The sequence below is a fragment of the Callospermophilus lateralis genome, chromosome 9 (assembly GCF_048772815.1).
Source record: "Callospermophilus lateralis isolate mCalLat2 chromosome 9, mCalLat2.hap1, whole genome shotgun sequence".
NCBI classification, from domain to species: Eukaryota; Metazoa; Chordata; class Mammalia; order Rodentia; family Sciuridae; genus Callospermophilus; species Callospermophilus lateralis.
The window spans coordinates 71,781,762-71,807,236 of NC_135313.1; the positions used below are offsets into that span (position 1 = coordinate 71,781,762).

The 25,475-nt window shown below is 36.0% G+C and overlaps 1 protein-coding gene across 2 annotated transcripts in view; it reads left to right on the forward strand.

Annotated features, from left to right (window-relative positions):
* Nucleotides 1-670: 670 nt before the first annotated feature.
* The window catches only part of Acvr1c (activin A receptor type 1C), an 80,088-nt gene continuing 55,283 nt past the window's right edge, over nt 671-25,475 (forward strand). Inside the window, exon 1 of one of the 2 annotated variants that reach the window (XM_076865478.2) lies at nt 671-910. In XM_076865478.2, the coding sequence (XP_076721593.1) occupies nt 838-910 (73 nt within the window). In that variant the 5' untranslated portion in view covers nt 671-837. The remainder of the gene's footprint in view (nt 911-25,475) is intronic. The other variant, XM_076865479.2, reaches the window with a different exon arrangement.

The following is a 25,475-nucleotide window of genomic DNA, read 5'->3' on the forward strand; positions in this document are numbered from 1 at the left end:
TTACACATTGCAGATGATGACATCACCTGCTGTAGGTGGCCCAGTTTGGTCGCCATTCTTAGAGGGTTTCTGAAAGACACAAGACAAAGTTGTAGGTCCCTAAAGCAGTCGGGAAATTGGTCATTTTCAGGGATGGACAGAGAGGGCGCACTTCCACTAACGCACAAACAGCCAGGACATGGTGGTGGGACAAATCCGCAGGAACACAGGAGGGTATTCTCAAGGCACAGACTGGTTACATTCTAGTTACGCTGGACAAATAAACGAGTGTCAAAAGACCTGGAAGAGTGGATCTTCTACAGGAGACCATAGAGCAGATCACCAGAAAGCAACTGCTGCATAATTTTAAGTTTCCCTAAAGTCTCGACGGGATTTTCCCTCCTGTCCTGACTCCACTCACCAAGTACCCTTGGGGGCTCAGTGCCACTGTCCCACCACCTCCTCTTTCTTCACCCTGACTCTTGGCGATCTCACTGCCCCGCCATCGGGCCGCCTTGGCCCGCCTGTCCCTCAGCACCTGGCCGGGTGCCTGCCAGAGGGCGTAGGGGGTGGAGGCGCGGCAGGGGCGGGCTCTGTCGCACCCCCCCTCCGCCCCCTCCCAGCCGGCTGCTGGGGCCAGTGGTAGGAGCGCCGCGCACCGCCAGCCGCAGGGGGCGTGGGATGGGGGTGGCAGAGGAGGGGGGCGCTCGCACTGACTAGAGCCAACAGCACACTTCAAAAGGGTGTCGGGGCTGCGTTCCCCTCCCGCGCCCCGGGAACTTCAAAGAGGCCCGCGCTGTCCCAGCTGCCTTGCTCAACTCTGGGGCCCCGCAGCCCCAGCGCGGCCGCCGAGTGGCCATGACCCTGGCGCTCCGCTCAGCGCTCCTCCAGGCTCTCCTGCTGTTTGCAGTGGCCGCCGAACTCTCGGCAGGTACAGTGGGTGTTTTTCCACCTGCGCTCTCGAGGGTGGGAGTTGGGGGCGGTGAGCACACGGGCGAGAAAAAGAGGGTGCTCGGAGTAAACTGACCGTCCGCGGGGCGGAGGTGGAAGCGCCAGTCTGGTTGAGGGGGCGCGGGATAGGGCACAGCGTGGGCACCTGACGTCTGGCAGCCGTAGGAGTAGACAGGTGTGTTGAATATAAAGTCACTAGGAGGTAGGGAAAAAAAGTCCCGGACGTGGGGTAGGGGTGAGGTGGGTGACTAATTTGGGGGCAGTTTGTAGCAGAATCAGGAGCGTTTGTAGGTGGGTGCTGAGCTGGAAGCTGGTGGTACTATGAATTTATCCTGCAAGAACGTGGAAGGCTGCGAGTGCCCTTGGGAGACTCTATGCTGAGCCCCTGAGGGCTATGCAAGGATGGTGGCATTATGGTGGTGGGGTTTGGCAATTTGGTTTGAAATTTAGGAGGCGAAGGATATCCCAGAAGCCGCTGGTGCCAAGCTAGGGAGGCAGGAGTAGGAGCTTAAATCTGCGTGGTTTGCAACGCACATTGCTTTCGAGGTATGATCTTTACTCAGAGTTTCAGGGGAAAAAAATTCTGGCAAGCGCCCCAGCGTTTATAACAGGTCTGTTCCTTGATAGGCTAAATAGAGCCCTCGACCCAAGCTAGAATCCAAACGTTTCTTTACAATATTTACAAGAAACTGGGGCAAATGCATCTTTGGTAAAATCATAGTCGGCTGTAACTAAAAATTAGCTTTGAAACTGTTTTTATTACATTGTCCTGGATTACACAGACCAGGAACAGATTCCTTGCTAACTCATTCTTTAAACATTTCAATCAGACATTGAAGACATTTGCACATAAAAACCTGGTGTTTTTCCATAGAGTGTACTTTGTCCGAAGCTGATTTTGATGCATTTTTGTTTTCCCAGATGACAATCTGTTTGACATTAATAGCTATACTTAGGGTGGGTAGTTTTCCTCTCGGTGCCATGTGCAGGAGAATATTTTGAATAGTATGATTGCTGTCATGTATATATTTCAGTGTTTCAAATGACCTGAGAGAATCAGTAAATACAAGTAAATCATGAAATATTCAAGTAAAAATAGATAATTGGAAATTATTAATTGATAAAATCTGAGGGTTAAAGCATTTGATTTGTATTTTTGGAAAGCAGAGTTACCATGGGACTGACGGGAAGATGATGGGATAAAGTGACACATGTGCATTTGGAGTTAGTCAATTCATCAGTGGGAAGAAAACCAACCATGGGAAGTCTTTATAAGAAATGGGTGAAAATACTGCTAAGTTGGGATACTGAAAGTGTTCTTGACAATTTCATAGAATTTATCCCCCCTACCACAATAAACACACCACAACACACACACACACACACACACACACATTAACACACCTAAATATAGTCTTTCAGATATGACAACTTTGACTGGGCATCTATGAAACTTCTTCTACATGCTGACTATACAACTTTTATTTATGGGAACTAATAACTAGGTTTCAGACATGCTGAAAAAACAATCAATTTTTTAAAAATCTAGGCTTGAAAGGAATATTTCACCATATGACAGAATCTTTTAAAAGTTTTAGAGACCTGGGCATACCAACAGAATAAAACATGCCCCATTTTGTTCTTGACAAGGCATGGAAAGTTATGGAAACTTTTGACTTTGAAAGGAACAAAAATTTTTAAAAATTAGGTCATTCATTCAAATTTGATTGTTCCCTCAAAATATGAAATCTAAGAAAAATGCATGATATGGAGCTAATGTGTCAATATACTAGAGAGGTAATAATAAAATTGAAATTTACAATGAACTTTTTGTCAAATGCAATTATTAAATTTCTTTAAGAAATTCCTAACCCTTTTGTGTTCCACATAAATGAAATATATTGCTACCTCTGTCATTTATTCTAAATTTTAGTACAGATCTTTGGTTATTGGGTAAAGGAATTCAAGGTAGTTTTTACTCTTCATCTTTTCAATTTGTTTTCTCACATGGGTACCTATCTTATTTTTGACCTGGCCACTTTTGTAAGTTACATTATTAACATGCTAGATGTTTATGAATATGAACTCACCCTTGTTAGAACATTGTATGAGGTGTTACTCTTGACATGCTGACGTAGGTAGCAAAGCTTCATGATACAAAGTGCTGGCTTTCAATTTGGCTCTGCTGAACACCAGCCCATAAATATCTGAAAATACTATAAACCTCTTTATGCTTTAGTTGCTCTTCTCTGGCATTACTGTCATGTTTGCAGATAACATGCATTAAAGTAGAGAATAGACCATTGTTCTTCATTGAGAATCTCAGAGGGTAACAGCTGGTGGAAACTTCGAAAAACTACTTACTGGTCTGGAATTGATTTTTGAAAATTAGTTTGTTCTGATTATCTAAACTTTATATTTATTGATGTTTGATAAGACAGACCTGACATAGCCTCAGATTAACCATTTTTTTTTCATATTAAACAAAGAACTGGCAATAAATGTTCAGGAGATCTGTACCTTGAAGTGTTGATTTGGATATGATGCCAGTATATACTGTGTACATTCTCTTCTGCTTTCATAAAACTCCTTTGTCATCTGGTTGGCAAAGATGTATTGAGAGTCCAGAAAGCTATATGCTCTTACTCTAAAATTGTAACAACAGTTCTCATGAAAAGTTTTCAGTGGTGCTTTTGGAAGTGAAAGTGAAACACTAGGGCTGAATTTGTAAATGAAAAGATGTTGCCACCTTTGCCCTTTTTTAAGCACAGTCATTTCTTGGTCCATGGGCACAAATGTGGCAAGAACTCCCTGATTCCAAGGACAAGACATCTCAGGCCCAGAAAAAAACTGTGCAAATACCCTTGGGAATTTATTTCTTCATTGACTGTACTGCCTAAACCCATTATCTAGCCTTAAACTTAAAGCATATGAAATATAGAGTTCATCTGAATTGCAAAACTCATACAGGGTTTGAAATGGAAGAGAAAATGGAGGTAAGGATGATATTGAATTTTTGATCCAAGTAATGGATGAATGGAAACTTAACTGGCGTGGGGCAGACTGCAAGAAAAGCTGGTCTGGGGGGAGGAAGGGCATGGTGGCAGATAGCAGCTCAGTTGGGAATTTGTTGAGTTTAAAATGCCCAGTAGACACTTAAACAGAGGTGTTCAGTGAGCAATTAATTTTGTGAGTCTGGAATTCAGGGGGTATGTGTGGGTTGAAGGTAAAAAGTTGTGAGCCGAGGAGATTTACAGGTAATTTTTGAAGACACATTGAATAGACTCTCAGATTTAGTAAATAAAGCATAGAACACCCAGTTAAAATGCATTTCAGATAAACATTGAATTTTTTTAAGTATGAGTGTGTAAAAAATGTGACATATCTATATTGAAAATTCACTGCTGTTTCATGTGACATATCTATATTAAAAATTAATTGTTATTTAATTCCAATTTAACTGGATACTCTGTACTTTTATCTGGAAACCCAACATAGAAAAGTTACTGTGGTAAGATGAGATGTTCCTTGATCATTTATAATGATTCCTGGATCATTTATAAAAAAGAGAAGTGCAGACCTATTTTCTTTGTCTTGTCTCTTAGAACTTCTGTTCTAACTCTGCTACCATCCCAATGTGTGTCTCAGGATGGGTCACTCTCAGTTCTTTGAACACGATGTGCCACAACTTCTGTATGAACTGGAGGGAGTACCTACACTTTCCCAACCTGACATGAGTATCTTAACATGAAAGTATATCTGAGAGAAATAACTTTCTCGACTCCCGGAAGTGATGGTTACATGAAAACTGTCAGTTCTCCCCAAATTTACCATATTTTGTAAACTATTGTTTACAGATGCATTTTTTAGAGTGGTTTTCTTTTTGAATAAACTTTTATGTTTCTCTTTTAGAGGAAATGCTTCCAGGTAGTAGATACTGAACGTTTTTTTTTCCTTGCCAATATTTACATTTCTTATTGTAACTCAGAGGTTAAGAGAAGAGGAAACTGGACAGAGTAGGAGTTAGACTGTTGAGCCCTAAAGGCAGGACCTGTTAATCTGAGACCATTTGTGGTTTTGGAGTAGGTTTTTAAGAGTATTGCAAGTCCTTTGGCAAAGAGTCCAGGATGGATGAATATCAGAGTCTGTGTTTTTGCAAATTCTTGACCAGTATTTCAGCTACCAACTGATTAGTATGGTCTTCATTTTGAGATCTGTAGTGAAGAGTGTCCTACATGTAGACACCTGTTGGTATGCATCCTTAAGTATCTCTTGCAGATATGTTCACATGTATATAAAGAGTTCATTTTAATGAATAATAAAATGAAAGAATTAATAGTAATTGAAAAAAAGCAAAAATAGAAGTGCATAGAATGTACAATGTATCATACTTTATCACTTGCATCTCTGAAGTTTCTTCTGGATTTTTCATTGCTTTGGCCTTCTAGATGTTAAAATTTCTAGTCAATGGTCAAATTTTCAAGGTTTATCCTTACACAATTTAAGAAATTGGGCAAGATGCTATGGTGCATGTTTACAGTCCCAGCGACTAGAGAGGCTAAAGCAAGAAGTTCACGAATTCGAGGTCAGCCTCAGCAATTTAGGGAGCCCTTGACTTACCAAAAAAAAAAAAAAAAAAAAAAAGTGGCAGGGAGCTGTAGACGTAGATCAGTGGTAGAGAGCCCCTGGATTTAATCCCCAGTACAAGAAGGAAAGAAGGAAAAGAAAAATATGTTCAGAAACTGTGGTATGTTCTTAACTTATACAGAAATGACACTTTTATTAGAGGGACCTAGTAATATCTAATCGTGTCTTGACTTAGGTGCCTCCCCCACTCAGAAGGAGATATCTAGAAAAACAGAATGAACTGAGGAAAAGTTATATTCTCTTGTTACCTGGTCTTTTGGCTCCCAGCTGCATGGTAGAATTTCAATACATTTCCTTTTCTTAACACTTAACAACGGAATAGCTTAAGGGCAACGAAGCAGGGACTGTGAAAAGCCAGAATTCTGGATCCTGACACTGTGATTCCATCCTGAAAGGCTATCCAGTGCCTGGCAAGATGAAGCCAGAGAGGCTGTGGAGCAGGGAATTTCTACTTCCAACACTTTCCATTAGTCCTGTTCTCATAGAAACTGTGGCAGGATTTTAAGCAATAATATCAGGGGTGGCTACTAGGTGAGAAAAGGCAGAGAGTGGAGAAGGATGGTTGGGTTTCTTCTATAAGGAAACAAGTCTTACCTTTCCCACACTTGCTGTGGAAAAGAGGTAGGAGACCCCATGACCCTGCACCCGGTGCCATTCTTGTGGTTTGAACATTAGATCCCCAAAGCATGTGGGCCACTTGGTCCCCTGAAATCTGAACAATACAAATCACTACTCCTCTCACTCAGGGATCCAGAATAAAGAAGAGAGAGGAGGAGGTGAGTAGGAGTATGAAACAGAGAAGGAAGACTTTATTTCTACAGAGGCCAGACACCTTGCTACTTCCCTTGCACATCTTGAATTCACTAGCTCTGATTGGCCAGCCAGGCTAACAAGGCTCTGCTCTCGTCCTGATACTTCACTTTTTCTCTTCTAGAGTAACTTCCTTTTTCTGTTGTTCTCTTCTGTCTCTTAGAGAGTAGGCATGTTTCTTTGGAGCTGTTTTAAATTAAACCCCTCAAGAATTCATGGGTGAATCATTCAGTATGAGTCAAGAGCTTGCTTATTATTTTTTTTTGAACAATTTAAATTTGCAATGACTTAAACATCCCAAATTAGATCAATCTACTTTTTCATTAAACTTTTCACATCAAGAAAATCATTAGGATGCTCAAATTTCGAAAGTGAAACACATTCCTTCCCCAATCTGTTTTGTCATCTTTACCTCATGGTAAGGTATAAGGACAGTGATAAATGCCACATTTCTGTATGTTGATTAAGTGCCTTATCATTTCTTTGTGCAACTTCAAGATTGATTGAAATAAAGACTCTGTGATAAAATTAGAAAAAAAAATCCACTTCATCCAGACTTGGACAATAATTTTAATGCAAATGTTTAGTTTCATAAATGCATGCTTATCCAAGAGATGTCAACTAAGAGAGTGGTAATCCAGATTAACACAGTTTTTAAAAAACAGATTGTTTTAAAACAGAGCCAGAATATATTAAAGAGTATTAACTCATCACATCTCACAATTTTATCTGATGACATTTTCCTGGCCTGCTCCCCTAGAAGTGTATTTTTTTTTCTTTTCTACCATTCCCATTATCACTCTCCAAGAGTAAAAATTCTACTCTTATGAACATTTTCCTGCTCTGATAGTCATGGTGAGATGGTATTCTCACTTGAATTCCACTTACAATCCAGTATTTCTAGGAAATAGATAATGCACTGAGCTTGAAAGACTGAAGAATGAATAATTATATAATTAGCAGAGGATTCCTTATAGGATAATAAATATGTAAGTGTATGAAACTCTCTTTTTAAAAGTTTTCCTTTTCTCCAGTTTCTCTAGCTATGTTAAGAGGTATTGTTTTTTGCAGAGTGAAAAAAATTGACTACGTTAAAAACAATCCCTTTAAACAGATTTGAGAGTTTGGCTAAATCATGATGAAGATTCTCCTATACAATTGCTTTTGCCCAGCTCTGCTTTGGATAGTGCCATTACCCTAGAGTTTTTCATATTATCTCATTATAATCTTTTTAATATTTATAGGATTTGTAGTGATGTCCCTTGTTATGTTTTTCACACTGGGAATTTGAATTTTCTCTTTTGACCTTATCAGTCTAACTGGAAGTTTATCAATTTTATTGATTCAAATAAATACTATTTTCTTATTGTCTGATTTTATTTTGTTTCTTTTCTCTACTTACTTTGGGTTAAATTTATTCATTTTTATTTTAGCTTCTTTTGGTGGTATCTTAGATTAGTATTGGTTGTTTTCCAAAAGGGTTTGTTAGGATGTATTTCAAACTCGAGGACCATGTAGTTAACGTGGCAACTACTTAATTCAGCTTTTGCAGTGCAGAAGCAATCATGGACAATACATCTGCACAGAGGTATTGCTGGTTTTCAGTAAAGCTATTCATAAATGGGCCAGCCTATAGGCAACAGTTTGCTGAGCTTTTCTGAAACCTTTCATTCAAGATCTTTATTCTTTTCTAATTATAAGCATTTCAAGCTCTAAATTTTTCCTCTAGGCAACTGTCTCTGTTCCTCCCTACATTGTGATCTGTTCTGTTTTCATTTTCATTGAGAATATTTTCTTATTCTCTTTTTTAACTTTCTGGTGTCTGTGTAATATTTAGGTGTCTGTGGTTTAACTTTCAAATATTTTAGCAATTTCCAGCGTTTTATGATTATATTCTTGTTTAAATTCAATGATGGTGAAATAAGATAACCTGTGTGATATATGTTCTTTGAATTCATTCATACTTCCTTTGTAGCTCAGTTTGTGTCTGAATTACTGAATATACTTGAAAATAATGTGTATTCTGCTTTTGATGAATGCAATGTTTTATAAGTCAAGTTGTTTGACAATTTTATTCACACTACTATATCTTTACTGGTTTTCTGTTACCTGTTTTTTGCCAATTATTGAAGGATTATTGTTGACATCTTCAACTTACTTCAGCACTTGTCTATTTATCTTTTCCAATTTTTGTTTTATGTATTTGAGATTTTTTTCTATTGAGTACATAGTTACGTAGGTTTGTTATGTTGCCTTGATGAATATTTGTCATTAGGAAATATGCTTTATCCCTGGCAGTGAGTATTATTGTGGCATGTCTCTCTTCATCACTGGTGATAATGCTCTTTGCCTTGAAGTCTACTCTGTCAATATAGTCATCAGAGCTTTCCTATGGTATTTTCATATCTACTTTTAAAATTTTTAAGTTGCTCTAGATTTCTGAATGTCTGCATTTTATAGATTTTCCTTCCTCTTATTCCTTACTTATTTATAAAGACATAAATTGTTTTTTAGTAGAGAGCATATGGCTGAGTTATGCTTTCTCATTGAATCTTACATTCTTGCTTTTTCACTGTAGTGTTTAAAACATATACATTTAATGTATTTATCAATACATTAATTTTATTTGTTATTTTTTTCTCTTTTCACTTTCTCCTCTTATCTTCATTTGGTTTAATTGACTAGTTATTAGTCTTACATATTTTTTGATTGGGTTATAAGCTACACCTCTTTTATTTTTAGTTGATTGTTCCAAAATTTATAATATCCATATTTAAATTGTTATAATTTTTTTTGGAATTATCAGGAAGCAGGTTTATTGTAAATTGTCATAGTTTATTTAAAATCCTTACCATCATACCTCCAGTTCCTCTTTCTTATCCTTTGTACAATGAATCTCAGCCATTGTACTTTTAAAATATTTTATAAACATCAAAATACATTATTATTATTTTGACTTTAAATACTTGATTATATTTAAACAAATTTTAAAACATGTATGAAGTAGTTTTTGTTTACCCACCTATTTGTCATTTCCAGTGCTCTTGTTAACTTAGTACAAATTCCAGTTTACATCCAGTTCATTTTTTCTTTGATTATTGTACTTCAGTTCTGATGATAAAGAATTCAAATTTATTTTTGTTTTTGAACGTTTTTATTTCATTTTTAATGTCCCCTTAGATTTATCATAAAACTTTTCAAATATACATCAAAATTGAAAGAATCTTACAATTACCACCTAACTACCAACTAGATTATACCAGTGTCATTTTATTATATTTGCCTTATTACATGTATCTTCATTTTTCCTCCTCTGTAGACATTAATACACATTATTATTGATGCATTTTTAAATAAATTACAGATAGCAATATACTTCCTTCTATGTATTTCAGCATACATATTTTTCTGCAGAGTTCAATATTTGCTAACTTTTTTTCATTCAGTCAAATATTTATATATGACATTCACAAGTTCTGTATGTTTATTTATGGAGTTTTAAGAAATGCATTCACCTAATATTTTTCAAGATATTAAAGATTAATGTCACCACAATGAGTTTCCTCAATCCCTCCCCAGTTGTTCCTCAATGCCATACTCCCAAAGGCATGAACTGTTTTTAGTTTTTCCATAGATTAGCTTTGGCTGTTTAAGTGTATTGTTTTGTAAATACCAATTTAGGTCAAATTTGTTGATAATGCTCTTCAGATTTTGTATATTTTTACTAAGTATGTTTTTTTTTAAATTTCCAACAATGCCTTTTTGTTTGTCTGTTTTTTTAATTGCTATTTTTTTATTTCTTGTATTTTAAAGCTATTTGATTACTGGAATAAAACAGTTTTAAAATATAAGAAATGCAAAACATTTACAATTGTCATGTCTTCTTCAGACAATGACTATATAATTATTATAAGATGCAGTTCTTTGTCTTAGTAAAATTCTTTATCTTAAAGTCTACTTTAATGTTAATATAGCCATGCTAATTCTCTTACGTTTAGTATTTGTATAAATATTTTCCCCACACTTTTATTTAGAACGTATCTATGTTGTTATATTGGAACTACATCCTTCACAAATGGCATATATAAATGTTTCCTGATCATTGTGTTTTAATAATATGAAAAAGTCTGCTTTTAATTAGCTCATTCACATTTAGTGTAATAATTGGTATGCTTTTTAGCCTATCATCTTGTTATTTGTCTCTCTTCTTTATTGTTCCTCTGTTTGTTTTTAACTTTTTATTCTATTCTATTTTATTTTATTTTTGACTAGTCTTTTTTATTGTTCCATTTTCTTTTCTTTCTTTCTTTCTCAATTCTACCTTTTACCTGTTTTTAAAGGTTACTCTTAGCCTAATGTATTGTCCATTTTGAGCCAATACTGTACTATTTTGTACTTTTCCCTTTACACCTAACACTTCAATCTTCCTACTTCACACATCCCTCTTTACTTTGACATATTCCAATTTAAGTGTGAAGACCTTATGATAGTATAATTCAGTCTATAAAGAATATATTTACATCAACCAAAAATTATGAGACACACAAATAACCAAGGAAAGAACCCCTATTTTTAAGACACCAGTCAGTAAACCTGATGTAATATGATGCAGATATTACAAAAATAATATAGAAATTTAAAATGATTACAATTAAAGTCTACAGTGGGAAAATATGCATGAAGCTATGTGACATCTCAGCAGAAAGATAGAAATGTGAGAAAGTATAAAATGGAAAAGCAAGATATGAAAATAGGAGAAAAGGAATACATTTGATGTACTCATTAGTGGACTCCACACAGCCAAAGAAAGAGTCATGAATTTGAAGATGAGCCAATGGAAATTGCCTTATAATCATAAAATTATACTATTTTAAACTGATTTTACTCTTATTTTACTAAGGTGAGAGTTATCAGGAGATAAAGAGGGAAAGTCAAAAGAAGTAAAACAGAACATTCAAGACATGGCGGGGAGCATGAAGTAGCAAAATATGTGTGTGAATGGAATCCCATATGAGAAAGAAAGAGAATAGGATGGAGGGAATATTTGGAGAAATGTTGGGTAATAATTTTTCAAATGTAATGAAATGTAATCACAGAAGCTTAAAGAACCAATCAGAATAAACACCTATCCTCCTGAACTTTACACCGTAAGATATGTGATATTCAAGTTGAGGAGATTTAACAATTAAGAGAAAATCTTGAGGGCATCCTGAATAAAATAGAGCTATTACATGAATCATTTTAATATTTATATGTACTCTAATCAGAAACAATGCAAAACAGACAAGAATGAAATGACATCTCTAAAATACAGCAATTAAAAATCTACCCAGCACAATATTTCATACAACATGAAGTTTTCTTTTTAAATGAAGGAAAAATAAAAACAACAGATAAATAAAAACATTTATTTTTTATTCATAGATCTGTGCTGTAAGAATTTTTTAAAAAAACTTAAAGATAAAATAAATACAATAACACACAGAATCTTGGATGCAGAAGAGAAATAACCTACAGAAATAACCATCTCTGGAAATGGCTAACATGAAGATAAATATAAAATACATTTTTTTTACTTCATTTTAATCACCCCCAAAATTCATTGACTCTCTAAGCAAAAATAAAAAGCAGCAAGTCTTTGTAAATTTGTAACATATCCATAGGTGAAATTTGAGACAGTCTTAGTACAAGTGATAGGAAGGAAGTATTGGGGATATATAAATTTAGTTCCTTATATTACATGAGGAATATTATAATGTTTTTGAAGATATGCTGAATATGCTGTGAATAAAGATCATATACAAAGGGGAAATCTAAAAAATGAAAGTGAAAGAGGTGACATCAATGCATACTATATAGACAGAAAAAGTAAAAACAAAGGAACATTGAAAACATTATATCCAATTCAAAAATTTAATTAGAATGGACTAATTCCTTGAAAGACACAGATTACTTAAGACCACCCCAGAAATTATAAAATATGAATGGCCCTAAACATACATTAAAGACATTCATTTCATGGCTCAATGCTTCTAACATCTAAGAAAGACTCCAGTCTCAGAGGACTTTCCTGTTGAAATCTATCAAAAAGTTTGGGAAGGCAATGTCCATCCTACATAACTCTTCCAGGACAGGGAAGGAAAGAGAACACCTTTTTTTGTTTGTTTTTTCCTCACATTTTAAGATCAGCATTACCCTAAATCCAAAATTAGGAAAAGACATCATGATAAAAGAAAACTACAGACCATTATTATCAGGTTGAGCCACAATTTATTTATTTATTTATTTATTTTTATTGGTTGTTCAAAACATTACAAAGCTCTTGACATATCATATTTCATACATTAGATTCAAGTGGGTTATGAACTCCCATTTTTATCCCAAATACAGATTGCAGAATCACATTGGTTACACATCCACATTTTTACATAATGCCCTGTTAGTAACTGTTGTATTCTGCTAGCTTTCCTATCCTCTACTATCCCCCCTCCCCTCCCCTCCCATCTTCTCTCTCTACCCCATCTACTGTAATTCATTTCTCTCCTTGTTTATTTTCCCATTTCCCTCACAACCTCGTATATGTAATTTTGTATAGCAATGAGGGTCTCCCTCCATTTCCATGCAATTTCCCTTTTCTCTCTCTTTCCTTCCCACCTCATGTCTCTGTTTAATGTTAATCTTTTCTTCCTGCTCTTCCTCCCTGCTCTGTTCTTAGTTGCTCTCATTATATCAAAGAAGACATTTGGTATTTGTTTTTTAGGGATTGGCTAGCTTCACTAAGCATAATCTGCTCTAGTGCCATCCATTTCCCTGCAAATTCCATGATTTTGTCATTTTTTAGTGCTGTGTAAACTCCATGGTGTAAAAATGCCACATTTTTTTTTTATCCATTCATCTATTGAAGGACATCTGGGTTGGTTCCACAGTCTAGCTATTGTGAATTGTGCTTCTATGAACATCGATGTGGCAGTATCCCTGTAGTACGCTCTTTTAAGGTCTTCAGGGAATAGTCCGAGAAGGGCAATAGCTGAGTCAAATGGTGATTCCATTCCCAGCTTTCCCAGGAATCTCCATACTGCTTTCCATATTGGCCTCAACAATTTGCAGTCCCAACAGCAATGTACAAGAGTACCCTTTTCCCCACATCCTCGCCAGCACTTGTTGTTGTTTGACTTCATAATGGCTGCCAATCTTACTGGTGTGAGATGGTATCTTAGGGTGATTTTGATTTGCATTTATCTGACTGCTAGAGATGGTGAGCATTTTTTCATGTACTTGTTGATTGATTGTATGTCCTCCTCTGAGAAGTGTCTGTTCAGGTCCTTGGCCCATTTGTTGATTGGGTTATTTGTTATCTTATTGTCTAATTTTTTGAGTTCTTTGTATACTCTGGATATTAGGGCTCTATCTGAAGTGTGAGGAATAAAAATTTGTTCCCATGATGTAGGCTCCCTATTTACCTCTCTTATTGTTTCTCTTGCTGAGAAAAAACTTTTCAGTTTAAGTAAGTCCATTTGTTGATTCTTGTTATTAACTCTTGTGCTATGGGTGTCCTATTAAGGAATTTGGAGCCCAACCCCACAATATGTAGATTGGAGCCAACTTTTTCTTCTATCAGATGCAGAGTCTCTGATTTGATATCAAGCTCCTTGATCCATTTTGAGTTAACTTTTGTGCATGGCGAGAGGAGGGAATTCAGTTTCATTTTGTTGCATATGGATTTCCAGTTTTCCCAACACCATTTGTTGAAGATGTTATCCTTCCTCCATTGCATGCTTTTAGCCCCTTTATCAAATATAAGATAGTTGTAACTTTGTGGATTAGTCTCTGTGTCCTCTATTCTGTACCATTGGTCCACCCGCCTGTTTTGGTACCAGTACCATGCTGTTTTTGTTACAATTGCTCTGTAATATAGTTTGAAATCTGGTATCACTAAACCACCTGATTCACACTTCCTGCTTAGAATTGCTTTTGCTATTCTGGGTCTTTTATTTTTCCATATGAATTTCATGATTGCTTTCTCTATTTCTACAAGAAATGCCATTGGGATTTTGATTGGCATTGCATTGAACCTATAGAGAACTTTTGGTAATATCGCCATTTTGATGATGTTAGTTCTGCCTATCCATGAACAGGGTATATTTTTCCATCTTCTAAGATCTTCTTCTACTTCTCTCTTTAGGGTTCTGTAGTTTTCATTGTATAAATCTTTCACGTCTTTTGTTAGGTTGATTCCCAAGTATTTTATTTTTTTTGAGGATATTGTGAATGGAGTGTTTTTCCTCATTTCCATTTCAGAAGTTTTGTCGCTGATATACAGTAATGCCTTTGATTTATGCGTGTTGATTTTATATCCTGCCACTTTGCTGAATTCATTTATTAGTTCTAGTAGTTTTTTTGTAGACCCTTTTGGGTCTTCTAGGTATAGAATCATGTCATCCACAAATAGTGATAATTTAAGTTCTTCTTTTCCTATTTTTATGCCTTTAATTTTTTTCGTCTGTCTAATTGCTCTGGCCAGTGTTTCGAGAACTATATTGAATAGAAGTGGTGATAGAAAGCATCCCTGTCTTGTTCCAGATTTTAGAGGGAATGCCTTCAATTTTTCTCCATTCAGAATGATGCTAGCCTGAGGCTTAGCATAGATTGCTTTTACAATGTTGAGGTAAGTTCCTGTTATCCCTAGTTTTTCTAATGTTTTGAACATAAAGGGATGCTGTACTTTGTCGAATGCTTTTTCTGCGTCTATCGAGATGATCATATGGTTCTTATCTTTAAGTCTATTGATGTGGTGAATAACATTTATTGATTTCCGTATATTGAACCATCCTTGCATCCCAGGGATGAATCCCACTTGATCATGGTGCACAATTTTTTTGATGTGCCTTTGTATCCGATTCGCCAGAATTTTATTGAGGATTTTTGCATCTAGGTTCATCAGAGATATTGGTCTATAGTTTTCTTTCTTTGAGGTATCTTTGTCTGGTTTCGGAATCAGGGTGATGTTGGCCTCATAGAATGAATTTGAAGAGCTCCCTCTTTTTCTATTTCCTGAAATAACTTGAAAAGTATTGGTATTAATTCTTCTTTAAAGGTTTTGTAAAACTCTGCTGTATACCCACCCGGTCCTTTATATAAATTTAATTATACACTTTCTACACCACATAGTAATCCCACTTGTAGATATTTGGCAAAGAGAAATGAAATCTGTTTCAAATAATGATCTCTATATTAATGTTTATTAAGTTTATTTCTCATCCATAAAAACAGGGGGATAAAGAACCAATGTCTTTTAACTAGGGAATGAATAAGCACACTCTTGTGCATTCATTCAAAAAACTACAGAGGTAGGCAAAGACATGAATGAATCTCAGATGACTTCAGACAAATGAAAGAAGCCAGACTCAAAAGGCTACATTCATTTGACACTCTGCAGAAGGCAAAAGTATAGGAACAAAAACATAGCTTGCCAGGAGCTGGTGGGGAGAGGAGTTGTCTAAGAAGGAGAGTGAGGAAATCTGAGAGGGAGGGATGATTGAACTGCAATAGTCAACCTCACAAAAGCTCACACTAAAAGGGATGAATGTTCCAAGTGTAAATTACATCTCCATATATCAGATTCTTTGCCCCAAATTGAAGGGTGTGTGTATAAAATGTTGTATAAAATAAGGAAGTTTCAAATGGTTAATAAAGAACCATAGTGTATTTTTTTTAGTTGTGGATGGACGCAATACCTTTGTTTTGTTTGTTTATTTATTTTTATGTGGTGCTGAGGATCCTGCCCAGTGCCTAACTCATGCGAGGCAAGCGCTGTATGGCTGAGCCACAGCCCTAGCCCCACCATAGTGTATTTTTAATGTCCTAAAAATAATAACAAAAATATTGTAAAGTGGGAGAACTTACTGGTTATGTATGGGTAACTAGATGGTTGCTTTTCATTTGAATATTCCCTATACTACTTCTTTGCCTTGTACATTTATAATATTGATTTAAAAAGTAAAATATATTTAACATTTTAAATAATTGATTTACTTTTGTTACATAATTTCTTTGTAAGTAAGGCGTTTATCTACATATCAAAATGCTTTTTTGTGTGTGTGTTTCATCTTTATTCTGTAAAATGGCATGAAGTAGATATATACAAAATAAAATTAGGATACATTAGGTTATGTTTAATTCATTAGCATGGAATAGTGAGTTCTTAAACTACAAAGGGAATTGCAACTTGGGGACATTTTCTGTACATAGATAAAGCTCATTGTAAATGCAAAATTGCTCACCTGCCCTTTTAAAGGTGAAAACATTTGGTTCAACTTGAAAGGTCATTTATCACCTACAAGGGAACACTTATGAGCTACTTGGGTTCCTTTTCTCAGTTTACTATAGCATTAAGCTTGTTTATGGACAATTTTGCTTATATTTGCAGTCTCTGCATAGGCTCATTAATGTGTTAACCAACCTCATTTTGCTGAGTCAAATTAGAGGTACACCTTATTCAGTGTCATGCCATGCACACAGTGGGCAGTCAGCATTTTCTTGATCATATTCTCCATTCAGCAAAAGTCACGAAGTCTATTCTAACCCTTGCTCAAGATAATTAAAAGATGAGAGGAAAAGTTGTGGGAAGATCATCAGGCTAAGTTAGGTTTTGATTTATGTCCATTTATGTCCCAGAGATCAGTAGTTAAGTTTTAGCATAGCATGGAAGTCCTTTTGCAATGATCATCTGTTTGAGTTGTGGGAGACATTCCTGCTTTTCGACATGCTAGCCTATTTTCAGACCACAAAATCCAGTTTGGGGACTATAAAACAGTTGCAGCCACTATGATGTGGTATGAAACAGGGCCTGTGGGTGTTCATCTAGATGATACTGTCAGTATTATTAAAGGATTTTGCAGAACACTGACCAAAGGTGTTCCCATGGTATTTTCAACCACTGCCTGTGAACTAAATACTTTGACGGAGCAACAAATTACTATAACAAAACAATGTCCACTCCTGATTAGAAGATTAGTATGTGTTCGTTGTAGGAAATTAGGGAGGAATGTTGAAAAAATGTAGAAATCATCTTTAGTCCCATACCTCAGGAATAACTACCATTCAGATTTTGATGCATTTCCTTCTAGTCTTTCTTTCAATACATGTATGTAAATTGAGATATATCCTACATGTTTATGATTCTACTTTTCATTTAATTTTACAGTAAGTTCCATTCTAATTAAATACTACTAAAAAATAGGATGTTATACAATCATACATATTGTCAGATTTATTTTCATGTTTTGATTTGGGAATATTTAGCATATTTCCATTTTTTACTTTTGTGAATAATAACTCTGAACAGAAGCTTTAATGAACGTTTGTGATTATTTCACCTAGAGGAAGTAGAAATACAACCACAAAGATAATAAATATTTGTAGGATTCTTGAGACAAATATTTCAGATTGTTTCTAAAAGTTTGATACCAGTTGATACTCAACTGTGTATAAAAATGAAATTTCATTTAATTTTCCAGAGTCCTTCCCCCTCTTCCTCCACATTTCTGAGTGTTATAATTCATAAAATTGTTGCCAGTTTGGCAAATGAAAATTATGTTTTTGTATTTATTTTGTTTTGAATATTAATGCAATTAAACATTTTCATATTTATTGGTATTTTTTCCTCTGTTGACCCACTTCATTTATTTTAATTGAAATATTTGTCAGACCCAAAAAATGACCAAGTGAAAGTGGAAAAACATTAGTATTGTAAGCAATGTGAGACTTCCAAATACTTTGATTGTACTCAAATACCAATTTTTTTTTAAAAAATAGATCTATCTTGAACTGCTCATTTTATCACCTTAGTGTGGCAGTATGGAACCACCAAGCAAATGTTAATCAAAACCAGAAACAGTTGTTAGAAACAACTGTTTAGGAGTGTGGTTTGTGTCTCAAATGTAGTGCTGTAGATAGTTCCTAACTTTCAATACTGGGAGCTAAATTTTTAGTGTTTTTTTTTTTTTTTTTTAACATCTGTGGTATGTCAAATGTGCTATCTAAAATCTCTTTTAAACTTCGTAATAGCCCTGTGAGATATCAGTTATTATTCCCCCTTTATTATGGGATAGTCAGATTACAGAAGTGTCAGACCTTCCCAGGCCACATGACTGGTCAAGGTGTGGCTCAGGAGTTCAGGTATGAATAAAGCACCTTCTAAAGTCCAGGATCTTTTCACTGTACTTTGCTGAATTCTACAATGTTAAACTCAAATGAACTGAACTACAAAGATAGGGGTTTTGTTTGTTTATTCCATTTTTTTTTTTTTTTGCTTTGTTTTGTTTTATACCCACTTATCACGGAGAAGCAGTGGAACTTGGGACAAACTCCTTTACTTTCCTTTTGTTCTGGCTAAGAGATTTCTCAGATCTTCTCTAATTTCTTTCTAATATTTCTTCATTTGCATATCTTGACATATATATGTGTAGCTGCAAATAAAAGGCAGTTATTCTGTTTGATATTACTTTGATAGACAAAGGAACTAGGAGAAACCATGTGACTATCTCCTAAAGTAGCTATGATGATCCCTAGAAGTCTGAGAATTACATTTTTCAAAAATGTATTTTTTATAATTATATATTTAAAAAAATTCATCTCCTTCTCATCAGCTCCCACTCCCACGCATCTTCTTTGATGAAAGGGGCAGGTGGTGCTGCCCTTTTTCGCTTGTACATTATGAATTCTTAATATTATCCAGGTTAAATCTTTGAGCCATGGGGTCAGCACTGGAAAGAGGCACAGTTAAGATAAATCTTAAAAACAAACCACTTGGCCTCTTGCCCTCTTTTCCCCTTTCAACTCCTCACTTGCCACACTATTTTTAGCTAGATCAACTTCTTACTTTGGATAGTTCCCTTTTATTTCTAGATAGAGAATCATCTATTCTTTAACGTATCTGATCATATAAATGTGTAACCATGGATTGTGATAAAAATTTTTGACAAGTGAACCCCTGAGAACTCTTGAGAACTTTAACATTTGAATTTTCTTTGCTACTTTTATTCTAAATTTGTCTTTTTCTGTGTATTCTTTTAGCTGTATTCTGACTATGTATTATTTGTTATCTATTTTCTTCTTTACTATTTTTAATTGCTTCCTTTAAACAAGTCAGAGATTTTTAGCCTTTGAAACCTTAATGTTTTTATCATTAACCTTTCATATTTTATACCATCTTTCCCACATAGACTAAGTATGCCACGTGCTTTGAGTTCCTATTTTCACCAACTCTCTATAGTCTTTCCCCATTGATTTCTATCTTCTCTACTTTAATGGAGACTTAAAACCAAAAACTAGACTTCTATGACTTACTAGACCTCCAATTATTCACCTTAGTCTTTACCACAGTAAATTCTTCTCTGAAATGCTATCCGAACTGTTATTCTGGGACAACAACTTCATGATTTTCTGTATGCAGTCACTCATCCTGTTCTTTCTCATACTGCAAGATAGCCATTGATAGATTTGTATCTTAGGGCCATAGAACTTTAGGACTGGGAGTGATGTCAGAGATCATCTAAATGAATTCTTTCTTAAACACAACAGTTGAGAACCCAGTTCTAGCCATGGTTGCTAGAACTAAGATTAGAACTCCAGACTTCCTAACTTGGCTCAAAAATGCCTGGGATAAATTAGGGCTCATGCAGTGTTTTTTGTTTGCTTATTTGTTCTTTAAACACAGGTTCATTTCTCAATGCAACAGAGTAGCAATTCCTGCTTATCACAAGATATTGCTTGAAATTGTATCTTTCAGGTATTGTTTCCACTTGGTAATTATTTTCCATGGAAACAAAGTTAAAATTGTATGGTTTGTTCCTTACCAAGTGTTTATCATCAATTAAATCAGATTTGATGAGCAATATATTGAACACAAGAATGTAATAACTTTTAAAAATGTGTATTACCCTCTAAGACCTGTAAAATAGACCTAAATGTGCAGACCAATCAAACACACTATTAAGATCTGCCCACCAGTTCTGATGGAGGTTTTACAGGTAAATTTCTGGCTGGTAAACATTTGCATAGAGTAATCTTGAGCCAGGAAGGCCAAGCAGCCTTGCCCTCTGAGCAAGAAAGTCCACTTTTAGTCAAGACACCTGGTTTGTTATTGTTAGCTTTCTTCATAGCTTGGAGTAGGTGACTTATTTTATTATTCAGCCCCCATCTCATTTTCCAGAATGTTCCATATTGAGTAAAAACTTGCACTTTAGAAATTGCCACTTCCATTTGAGACAACATTCTTATGTGGAGTGTGGCTATTGCTTGTGAACAAAACACAGGTTGAGATAAGAAAAGGCTGGACACCCAATCTCTCTATTTTCCGATACACAGTCAACTCCCAGATGAACAATTTATATTAGAAAAAGACAATTAAAAAAATGTAACATCCTAAAACATAATTATGTTTTTCTACATTTGAAAATTTAAACAGATATCCTTGATTTTGGTAAAGTCAAGACTTTAATTCTGAGACATACGACTTGTCTTACCTGGTTGGTATTAAAATGCTTCCTTTTCCTTCTTTGTTGTCTCCCTGTCCTCTGTTTCTTTAGAGCTCTTTTGTTTTTATTTTTAAAATCATTATTATTTTAAACTGGCAAATCATAATGGTGTACACTTGTGGGATACAATGTAATGTTTCAGTATATGAATAATATGGGATGATTAAATCAAGTTCATTAACCATCTTCCCCCAGTGATGGTAACCACTGCCATCAGGTATGACTTTGTGGACACATAAACACATTAGTATGTGACCCATAGGGGGTATTATTTCAGCCTTTTCTGTTCTTCATATCCTTTGAAAAGACTTCACTAGCAATACTTGGGTAGCTGGGATCTTTGGCTGCAAACAAGATATCTTTTAAGTAGCCATCCAGGAAGGAGCATTTTCAAAACCATCCTCCTAGGCTAGAGAGGTGATCTTCAAGGTCGTTATTGTGTGCCTATGTGTGTTGGACTGGGGGACACTGTTCCTAATGAAAAAGTGCATTCAAGTCATCATTGTATCCCTAAGTTCCTAGACAAGGGGTTTTAATTTGATATTTCAAATAACAGAAAATGAGCTTGTGAGCTTTTGATGTTTATTTTAAGGAAACATGGGTTTTTTAAAAAGCTTGAGAAATGCTAACCGGAGTGGGAGTGGAGGTCGTTCTGTCAAAAGGAGCCTGCATCCTGCCTCTGTGCCACTGGATGGTACCCAGGTGTGCGGGAAACCATTCCAGGAGAACATCCATCCCCCTCTGGGTTGCCTTTGCTTGCCGGTGACCCCAGGCCTGTCGGGCAAATAGGAGGAGTCAGCCCTGGCCCTGGCTTTGCGGAAGGGAAGGGAACCTAGCACCAACTTGCAAGTCCAGGGAAAGCGAGTGCAACTTCCCCGCCCGCCCGCCGCTCGGTCCAGCTTCCCTCCCCTTAGAGGTGGCGCGGTGCCCATGTGCTTGTGGGGGTGGGGAGCGGGCTGTGGATAGAAACCGAGTTCCAGCTGGCGAGTGGGTGTGACAGAAGCCGTTGACAAAGTGGGGGCAGGTTAGTGCCCATACGTTTCAGCCTCACCGCAGGAGATATTTCCACACTGCTTAGTGGGTGAGGACTGCGAGGTTTCCCCAGGCTGGTGGGTGCGAGTTGGACGGTCTTTCCGCACTGCTGAGAGGGTGCGGTGGAATTGGTACTACGAACATGCTGGGATGGTGAAGAGCAGGTGTGTTCCCCAAGGCTCACCTCAAAGAAACTTGCCGCCCCCATCCCCACCGCTGCCCCTGCCACAGCTGGATTAAGTGTGCCCCACCTCTGTGTCCCCAGGTGCCCTGCACTCATGCCTGGCTTTAACCACACTTTCTGAACGTCCTTTAACCTACTGGACAAAGGTCCTTTAGGGCACGACTTTTCTCTGAACTCCCTACCTCCCTTCCTTAACACAGTGTTTGGTATATAGTAGAATATTCTTTAAATAATGACCTTAAAAACTTTTTTAACATCTAAGAATTTACAGTAATTCACTCATCACCTGTTAAAAAGATTTGTGTATTATACATAATCCAGATAATCCATAAAAATTCCATATAATTTGAGATTGAAGTGTCTAAAAATAGCATGAGATCCTGGGTTCAATCCCCAGTACGTACACACACACACACACACACACACACACACACACACACACAAGAAAAAAAAAAGAAAGAAAAGAAAAAGAAAACTGTCTAAAGACAATTGAAGCATAAAGTGGAAGAAAATATGGGATATTTAGAAAACATCTGGATGAGGGATTTACTAAGTTTTAAGGTAAAGGAAGAAAGTACAAATTGGTAGATTGATAGATACAGTTTATATTTATAATACTATTAGGAGTTTAATGAGAACATCACTAAGCATATCTGTATGATAACACCATAGAAAACTATTTGGAGAGGCCATTAGCCACGGTCAGTTTTGAGAGAGCAGATAAAGTGCTATTTATTTTATTTTACTTCCTTCATATTATGTGTGTTATCTGACTTTTTTTTTTCTGACACAGAATTTCTTTTTCCAAAACCAATGGGGATAATGTTTAAGAGAAAGAAAATAAATATGAAAAGGACCAAGGATTTCCATCTTTACTTTATAAAAGGCTCTTTCAGATTGAGAAGCAACTTTAAGATTTATCCAAGAGATAATATCATGTATAAAAAGGTCACCAAAGAGGAAAGCCAGATGAATTTTTTTTCAAGTTCAACCCTATTAAAGAAATGCAAAATGACGTCACATACAACTTTTCTGCAATCTTTGTAATGTTTTGAATAACCAATAAAAAAAATTTTCTATTTATCTAAAAAAAAAAAAAAAGATTTTAGTGAGAATTTGTACATGTGTCTGTGTGACCCCAGGATCTTGAACATGCGAGGCAAGTATTCTACCAACTCAGCTACATTGCTAGCCCCTAGATTTTAGTGGAAACTGCAAATGCTGACAAATGTATTGAGAAATGGGTACTTTGTACTGAGTCAATGGAAATCTCATTGGTATATTCCAACTTCTTTGGAAAGTTATTTGACAATATCTCTTAAGAATATTTGCTGTAAGAAAATACAGGGTCAACCCTCCAACATATAGGCTCAGATACTGACTTCCTTATAAAGATTATTAAAGCTCAAGAAACAAAACCAAGAATCAGTAAATGAGATGGCATCAAATTAAAAGCTCCGCACAATAAAGGAAACAAGAATGTGAAGAGAGAGCATAGAGAATGGGAGAAAATCTTTGCCAGTTACTGTTATGCAGAGCATTAATATCCAGAGTATATAGCAAGAATTCAAAAACAAATAACCCAATTGAGTAATGGGCAAATGAACTAAGGCAGACGCTTCTCAAAAGAAGAAATAAAAAAGACCAACAAATATATGAAAAAAAATGTTCAACATCTTTAGCAATCAGGAAAATGAAAATAAAAAATACACTGAGATTTTATTTTGCTCCAGTTAGAATGGTAATCATCAAAAATACAAATAACAAAAAATACTGGGGAGGATACCCAGAAAAGGCACACTTCGACATTGTATGTAGGATTGCAATTTGGTACAACCACTATGGAAATCAGTATGGAGATGATTTATAAGACTAGGAGTGAAACCACCATATGACCCTGATATTTCTCTCCTTGGTATTTATCCAAGAGAACAAAAATCAGCATATTACATTGAATGTCAATATAATAGCAGCACATTCACAATAATCAAGTTATGGAACCAGTCTAAGTTTTGTCAACAGATGAATGGACAAAGACAATGTGGAATATATTCACCATGGAGTTCTACTTGGACATAAAAAAGAATGAAATTATGGCATTTGCTGGTAAATGGATGGAACTAAAGAATATTATGCTAAGTGAAATCAGCCAGACTCAGAAAGTCAAGGATCATTTTTTTTCATATTCAGAAGTAGAGATAAAAAAAGGAATAAAAGAGATCTCACAAAAATAGGAGTCCAGTAGAGAAAGGGAATTGAAAGGGGAAGGAGGAGAAGAGGAAAAGGGGAGGTACAAGAGAATGAAGTCAACCAAAGATGTTATGTGCATATGTGAATTTCTCACAATGAATCCCGTTATGATGCATAACTATATGCATCATAAAATATAAACAAAATAAAACAAAAACATCTAGTCTAGTTATGGAACCAGACCTTCTAGGTGTTGGAGATATGATGGTAGATAAAACCAGAGAAGGTCCCTGCCTTCATGAAGTTTTCATTTTAGTGGGGCTAATGCAACAAGTAGACTAATTATAGATTATGATAATACCAGAAAAATGAAGATATTTGATCAAGATACCTGATCAAGGAGAATCAGGGAAAGTTTCTCTGAAGTGAAGACATTTGAACTGAGAATTAGAAGGAACAAATGTTACAGGTAAAGGGCACTACAGGAAAGGCAGAGGTAGAAAAGAAGTTGTTCTATTAGAGCTGTGGAAAGAAGATAGGTGGTCTGGAAGGCTGAGTCTTAAGAGAGGAGGTTCAAGGATGGGAAGAACTCCAACTGTTGGCCTGTTCAGTCATATTAACAATGGTGAATTTTTGCTTTATTCTAAATGCCATTGGAATCCATTGAGCATTGCTATTCTCCTAAGTAGAAGACAATAAATTTCAACGCCCAAGACTGAGGGAACATTTAGGCTGTCAGTGTAAGAAAATAAACTCTCAAGTAAACTAAGAATCACATGGTGGCAGAGGAAATATGTCCTCTGAATAGGAACACTCTTTCTGTGGTGCTTTCAGCAGGAGATTCCAAATAGGCTTCTTTTCTCCATTATGTGACCACAAGGACTATATTTGGACAAGGGACTCCAGGAAGTATGTGTCCTTTTTAGGCAAAAATAGATTTAGATTCCTCTGCATTGTGCCCCAAGGCAGTACTATCCAACTGCCACACTCCCAGCCCACTGAGCTTCAAATTCCACAGGTAGGAAGGAGAAGACTGTCATCTCCCTGTCTCATGGTTCTGCCACATTTTCATCCTCTGAAAGGGATATTTTAATGGAACATAGGCAAATAATTTTGCCACCACCTATTTTAGATTAGGTTATATC